A 7,784-nucleotide genomic window follows, 5' to 3' on the forward strand; every position below is an offset into this window, starting at 1 on the left:
AGACACCGTTCATGACTGAAATTTCACCGCGCCAACGTGATTAAAGGATTCCATGGAGGGGTGGGGGAAGAGGGCTGAAGGCCATCGCTCTGTGGATTAACCTTTTCTTGGCAAGGATGGCATGGACAGCAAATACTTGGCTTCCTGGGAGTTTACACCCTTTCCCTAGATACAGCTGGGTATATGTCCTCCCTTTACCTCATTTGGCCAATGACCTATTCAGCTTTTTTAAGCTTGCCTCAGATGCCATCCCCTTATTTATGTCTCACGTCCCTATACACACACGAGAGAGATTAATTGGTGCCTATATGATTTGTTAAGTGATTATATGAGTAACGTACAGAAGTTGGTATATTGTAGGGCTGTATAACAATTCTACAGGCAGGTGGCTATAAACCCCTAGGGAAAGTGGGCACTCACGCACGCACAAACAGTGTGTGTGTGGGGGTATATATTTTACAAATGTTAACTGTCTCTAAGAGCACAGGCACTGAAATGTTATCCAAGGGCAAAACAGCTCCTGTGCTTCAGGTATGAACCTACAGCAGGGGGCAGCATGCACAACCAAAGATTGGTGGTGGTTTTGTTTTTTTAAACCCAAGAGCAATTTTTTAATAACGCAATCAGCCCTGATGAAAGGCACTAGTTGTTTTACCCTCCCGTTGGCTTTTTTGCCCCAAGAGCTGAAGTCCTGACACACACATAAAGGCTTCAGGGCAAAACCTAGAGGCAGCAGCAGTGTTTAGGCCCATGAGGACTTTACCATGGAGAAACAGCTTCTCTTAGCGGCAGAGGAGTGGGCCCCCATTTGTGCTCCTCTCTTGGACCAGGTCAACAGTGGAGGTTAACATAACTGCTGCTGTCTCAAAGGACAACATCACAACTTCTTAACTAGTCAGACTGTTGAAAAAAACTCAAGCTGTTAATGGTTCTCTAGCTATTGTTGTGATGGGGGCGGGGGGGAGAGGGAACACATGTGTACATACAGATGGGCAATGGCTAAGGCACCAGTAGACTTATGGGGAGAGGGGATGACTGTATATGTAGTAGAAGCACAGACTGCGCCTAGAGTTGTTGAACAGGTTCCCAGTTGGTGGGGATTCAGGCCAGCAACTGCGCTTCCTGCTGGGGCATTGCCACTGAAAGGGGATCCTGGTGATTGATAAGAAATGGGGGGCAGGAGCGGAGAAACAATGGGGGATTTGATGAGAGCCGCTCTACGATACTCCTGAGAAGCCCCCAGAGCCAGCCCTGATCAGAGAGGAAATTGGGGGTTTCCACGGCAACCTGCTCCAGGGCACAAAGGCCCTCCTGTCTACTGGAAGGCAATGGAGGTGTCTCCTCCACTCCAACCCCTGGCTGTTGTAAAAAGGGGTGTGGGCAGAGGGTTCATAATTGCTTCAGAGGGTTTCTGGAAGCCAGGCAGCTGCAGGATCATTTTTATAGAGCAAGGGTTTAATATGATGAGGGGCCACTAAGTAGGGGGAAAACAGCTGCTCCCCTCAATCTTTACTCTAGCTTACAAGAACAGGGCTTCTGAGGCGGAAGCACTGAGGGAAAGACAGCTCACCCTGCTCAGTGAGCCTAACAGCAAGTTAACAGGCACTGTGCTTCTAAAGAGAGAGGCCAGGACTGGCTGAGGCAGAGGGAAGGAATAACTACAGATCTAAATTGATGGAAAGGAGGAAGAGGCCGTCTCCCCCCAGCCACAGCAGACTGAACTGTGTAAGGGGGGAAAAAAACCCACAATTTGCTTAAAAATGGGGGTTTATTATTTATTTACACAAATATAAACAAAAATAAAAGCATCTGCAGGTGAAGGAGGAACCAAGGACAGTGACAGGAAGCAGGTCAGTCTGTGATAATTAGCTCATCCACACCCCAGTCTTCATAGCTTCCATCTGGCAGGTACCTGCGGATGATTATGGGAATCTTCCGAGCTCTGAAGGGAGGACAGAGAGGTAAATGAAAATGCCAGAGCTTTAATTACACCCTCTCAGCAAGCTACAGGAGTCCAGATGTGCCATGCTGGTGAGAGCTAGTAACTCGCTGGTTTTGTTTCATTAGCAGATTTCTGGTGTAGTGGTGGGGTGCTCATGATTGGGAATTACAATGAAAGTTCTTTCCCTTGGAAGGTCAGATCCTATAAGGCGCTGTGCACCCCCAAAGAAGTCAAAAAACGGAGGAGCTCAGCACTTTGCAGTGCTGAATTCCTACACTGGACACAATCTAAAGCCACAGAACATCACAACAGTAAGAGACTGCGCATCCCAAGAGGCACGTGGGAGAACCAATGGAACTGAAAAATGAAGCTACTGTCCTGACAGACAGGAAACCCACAATGATAAGTTCTCCACAAACCACTTCAGATAGCGCAATGAGAGTTGTGAAGAATTTCATAAACAACTAACATTTACATGCAAAAGTACATGATATATTTTACATCCAAAGCACTTGATATATTTTAAGTATGCACAGAACAGAGATCATTTCCACCACCACCACCACAAACGGCTACCTCCAAGTCAGAACGCAGCAGCTGCTAACAGTGCCCAGCAACAGTGCACCACAGTTCAAGACACAAAGTTAGAAAACACTGAATTAAATTTAATCTACATGAGGCATTTTTAAGTCAGCAGAATGTAATTAACCAGATTGGAATTGGGCCAGGACCTGAGGCTTACAACCCTACAGTTTGTGAAAAATAACATGGGATCTTTAATGGTCACAAGCATTCAGAATAATGGTTTTAAGTCTTATCCAAAAGATGGCCTCTCCCATAGCAAAGCACTCGATTAGCACCATCCTGAGGCATTGCCTTGGTATTGACAGAGCAGAGCGCCCCCTGTCAAGAAACAATCACTACCTCCTACAACACCTCTGATTATTTCCCAGGTCTTGCACTCTAGCACTGACCAGAACCAACTCTGGCTGTTTCAGATCAGCCATGAGCACAAACTGAGATGGTACTGGCTGCTGATAAAGGTGAAGGAATGCAGTTAAGATAAGGCTCTCTTATGAGGGTGTAAGGTCTGCAGGACAAACTACAATGAATTGAAGCATAAAAATCCCAACCAAACAAAAACACCAGTTCCACTCAAAAACCAGTATCTGATGAGTAAGTGGGGAAATCATTAGCTATTTGATGGGCCAGTCTGCTAGGTCACAGGCTGTGCTAGGAACTCTGGGCATTTGAAATTCAAATGATGTGTGTCAGTATCCAGATACCAATCCAAAGCTCCACTGCCTGAGAGGTGGCGGGAATCAGACTAGGCAGCTGGTAGGTGTGTATGCGAGTCTCTCTCTCTCTCATACCACGGAAGCTGTGGCACAAGGAATTGGGTAGCAGGGAGAAACAGAATACAGGAGGGAACAGGTGGAGGGAGTCAGGGGATTCTTAATGTGACCACCATGTGTTTGTAGTCATTTTAATCTATTAAGCAACATTATTTTTTCAGTGGAACTATGTGAAAATATGAATTTGTCCAAATGGCTACATTTGAATCAGTTCCAATCAGGGACTTTTCCGATCCCAGCAAGTTCATGATGGGGCCCTAAGGATCCTGTTAAAGAAAAAATATGAATTCCAATTTACAATAAGTAAAACAGGAAAATGTTGCTAACCAGTAGGACTTTGCAGAAGTTCCTAGGACTGGAGAATACAGACACCCAAGTTACCTGCTGCTGGGAACAGATTCCGAACTGAAAAGAGGAAGGGGGATTCATACTCCCAGGCCAGGAATTCCATTCTAGCCACAAACCTGATTTAGAGGGACACAGATGCAAGGACAGACTGCCTGAATGAACATGGAGATTGTATTCCCCCACTGTTATCAGGAGAGTGCGCAAACTGTAGCCTCGGGAACTAATGGAAATAAACCCTCATCATTGGAGTGTTGACGAGAGGCACGTAACTAAGGACATCTCACTGCCAAGATCTCCAGGACTTACTTGAGTTCTTTCATTGCAATCAGCAGAGGATCTGTCTCTCCTTCCAACTCTACCATGACTGGAGCACACATCCTAAGAGGAAGAATATTCACAATCACAAGGGGGACAGAAGGAAGTGGGAGAAATATGCTAAAGCATGTGGGGATACTTGCTTCACAGACATATCTGTTACCCACATAAAGTCTAGCAGAGTAAGAAGGACGGAATGACAGGTGCAATTCTGATTTGTAAGGTCTCTATTGACTTGGAGGACAAAGCTCTTCAGGAATCTCTCTCATCCCAAGACCCTTTCCTATTGTGGCAGTAGCATGTCTGGCAGTTAGTGACAGGGTGCAAGTGGCCACAGGCAGAGTTTTTAGTTGAATGCCCCGCATGGCCCTTCTCTCAGTTTTGCTCACAAGCTGGGATTTGAGATTCACAATGAAGCCCACATCCCTTCAGGGGTCACTTCCCTATATATTTTAATGTGAGAATGGAAAACAGGGACTCTAAAATTAACCCAGTAATAAGTACCATTTATTAGCCAATAAAAGGCACACTGAAACCATCCCCCCACCGCCACACCTATTGGATTTATTGTTTTGCTGAGATGCTCAATATCTTGCAGATCTTGTTCTGGGAGAAAGAGAGGGGCTGATTTTCTTAACCAGGACTCCTGACTATAGAAAATGTAATGTATTTTTTGGAAGGGATGTCAGAGCGGGGTGTCAAAGATGAGGATTATCTGTAACTTTCCTTTTAAGAGATGGCAGCAAAGGAAGCATGCACTATTACAGTAGAACCTCAGAGTTACGAACTGACCAGTCAACCACACACCTCATTTAGAACCAGAAGTACGCAATCAGGCAGCAGCAGAGACCAAAAAAAAATAGCAAATACAGTATAGTGTTAAACTACTAAAAAAAGGGAAAGCAGCATTTTTCTTCTGCATAGTAAAGTTTCAAAGCTGTATTAAGTCAATGTTCAGTTGTAAACCATAACGTTTTGTTCAGAGCGACTAACAATTCGGAGTTACAAACAAGCTCCATTCCCAAGGTGTTCGTAACTCAGATTCTACTGCATGTCTGACCTTGGTCACTGGGGGATGCTGCTGGCCTAGATCTGGAATTAAAGACAGCTTGAGTAGATAATGTAGCAGCAGGCACCAGCCTGTTTTGGATTCAGAGCCATGACGGACCCACTTCATTGCACAGAACTTTTTTTTTTTTTTTTTTTTGCCTTCCAGAGAATTAAAAGAACATGCAAAGAATGGCTTTGCCAAATGATGGCTAGGCAAATAATATCTCTGCAAAGCAATGACTAAGAAGAGATAGAGGAATTGTTTGGGGTGATTTGAAAGGGTATAACCATGAGTAACAGGATGAAAACAAGCGAGGTCATTATTTCAGATGGATATAAATAAACTTTCCTAAGGCTGAGATTATTAGGCTGTGGTACAGTCTCCCAAGGAGTGCGAGTCCCGTTGACTTGCATAATTTAAAATTAGACTGGACAAAGCAGCAGAGAAAGCAGAGAGCAGTCCTCCACGAACAGCGGGTAGGATGGTACATGAACAGTAGTAGTGCAGTAGTGCTGGGAAGCTAGCCATGCTGGGGCACCATTGTCCCAGCAGCTGTCCAAGCAAGTAAATGACAATCCCTGCCCTCAAAATAATTGCAATCTAAAAGTTTAGGTATGTTTTCCATTTGTACTTTCTACAGTCCTATGATATTTGTTGATGAAGACCTCGAATTTCCCCTGGGGTCTTGACTTTTGTAAACATCCTGAGTTTCTCAGCAGAGTTTGGTTTCCCCTTGGGTAAGGAAGGAGATACACCTAGAACACTACTCCCACCCTCCCATTGCCTTCAGCAGAGAGGGCTGATTACAGATGAGAAATGCCTCCCACTTCAGAAGCAACTGAGACAGATGGCATAAAGGATATGCCATCAGTAGCACTGTCCTGGGTATAATGCTCTAGGAAGGCTGCAGAGACATTTCCAGGCCCTTGCACTTCACAGCTGGCAGTAGCTATGACACAGAACCTCACAGGGCAGGGAGGTAATCATCAGAGCTATGGAAGATCCCAAACAGTAAGAAAGTAACTTAAACATGGAAAAAACATTTTGAAATGCCATGAGATGCCACTGCCAAGGCTGGGGTGTGGAACAAGTGTACTTACGCTATCTGGAGTGCACGAGTGCCCAGGACTCTGGCTCGCTCATATTTGGTCATGTATGGAGTCGTGATCCGCTTCTGATTTGCCTGCTGTCTCTCTCCAGATGGAAGGATTTCTACATTCTCTTGACCCTCCTGAAGAAATAAAGGAATATAAGCTATTGTAAACACACTGAGGGACCTCTAGGTCCTTAATAGATTTTGTCAGACTTTGGAACCATCAAAGAATGAAGATTTAAAGTCTACACAGAATTCTAGCCAAGGACTTTGAGTAAAGCAGAGTAGAAAGCCCAGTTGGGAAGTGTATATTAATCTTATTAATATACAGAGATACTAAGACTGGCTTTCTGAGGTTCTGGGTCCAGTGCCCTAACAGCTGGTTCTTTGAACTTCCATATTGGAGACTTGGGGTCTAATCCCATTTCTAGTGTCTCACTCTCTAGAGCGCGACAGGACCAAGATCATAGAATCACAGGGTTAGAAGGGACCGCAAGGGTCATCTAGTCTAACCCACTGCCAAGATGCAGGATTTGTTGTATCTAAACCATCCAAGACAGATGGCTGTCCAGCCTCTTTTTGAAAACCTCCAGTGAAGGAGTTTCCACAACCTCCCTAGGCATCCGTTCCATTATCCTATTGTTCTTACAGTTAGGAAGTGTTTCCTGAGATTTAATCTATATCTGCTATGCTGTAGTGTGATCCATTGCCTCTTGTCCTGCCCTCTGTGAAAAGAGAACAACTTTTCTCCATCTTTTTTATGGCAGCTGAGTGCTCTAGGAGCCGGCACCCTGCAGTGCCATCATAGGGACTTTGGTTCAATTGCCATTCCCAGTCACTAGCTCCTGGATGACAGAAACTTGGGAGTGGTCTAGGAAAAATGTACATGCTGTATAAAAAAGGAGGCTAGGTGAAGTATGTGGGCACTGTGCAGAGTGCTATGGGGAAGAAGGGTTTGAGCACTAACCTCCTCTGCGTTCTCCAAGTCATCTAGCCCTTCATCTTCCTCCACATCGTCAAAGTCATCGCCATCAAAGCTGTGGGTGATAAAAGACACAAGTTTCAGGTCATGCGTCTGACGAAGTGGGTATTCACCCACGAAAGCTTATGCTCCAATACATCTGTTAGTCTTAAAGGGGCCACAGGACTCTCTGTTGCAAGTTTCAGAGTGGTAGCCGTGTTAGTCAGTATCAGCAAAAATAATGTGGAGTCCTTGTGGCAGGTTAGAGACTAAAAAATTTATTTGGGCATAAGCTTTCATGGGCAAGAACCCACTTCATCAGATGCATGGAGTGGAAAATACAGGAGCAGGTATAAATACATGAAAGAAATGGGAGTTGACATAAGGTCACTTATCGCTCTACAGCCAGATCCCAGGCTACAGGCTGCTGCCGCCCACGTCGGAGATCCGAATGCAGCCCTGCTGCCTCCCCACTCCGCTCCCTTCGGGCCACCCCGCATTGCTCCCTGCTTCTCCCCTGCAATACCACACCTGCTCCCCTCGATACCCTCCCCGCCTCCACCCATCTACCTGCTCCCCTTGGTCCAATGCCCCACCCCCAACCATCCCCCCGCTCCCCTCAGCGCCCCCCATCCATCCACCCCCCTCCGCCCCGCTCCCCTCAGCGCCCCCCCTCCATCCCCCCGCTCCCCTCAGCGCCCCCCATCCATCCACCCCCC

At 46.0% G+C, this 7,784-nt stretch overlaps 1 protein-coding gene across 2 annotated transcripts in view; it reads right to left on the reverse strand.

Annotated features, from left to right (window-relative positions):
• Positions 1 to 1,749: 1,749 nt before the first annotated feature.
• Positions 1,750 to 7,784, reverse strand: part of POLR2F (RNA polymerase II, I and III subunit F) — a 6,419-nt gene continuing 384 nt past the window's right edge. For both annotated transcript variants that reach the window (XM_034776854.1, XM_034776861.1), the window contains exons 2-5: positions 7,072 to 7,141; positions 6,112 to 6,242; positions 3,952 to 4,023; positions 1,750 to 1,942 (exon numbers count right to left, since the gene is read on the reverse strand). In XM_034776854.1, coding sequence (XP_034632745.1) covers positions 1,852 to 1,942; positions 3,952 to 4,023; positions 6,112 to 6,242; positions 7,072 to 7,141 — 364 coding nt within the window. In that variant the 3' untranslated portion in view covers positions 1,750 to 1,851. The remainder of the gene's footprint in view (positions 1,943 to 3,951; positions 4,024 to 6,111; positions 6,243 to 7,071; positions 7,142 to 7,784) is intronic.

This window comes from Trachemys scripta, chromosome 1 (genome assembly GCF_013100865.1).
Source record: "Trachemys scripta elegans isolate TJP31775 chromosome 1, CAS_Tse_1.0, whole genome shotgun sequence".
Classification (NCBI taxonomy): Eukaryota; Metazoa; Chordata; order Testudines; family Emydidae; genus Trachemys; species Trachemys scripta.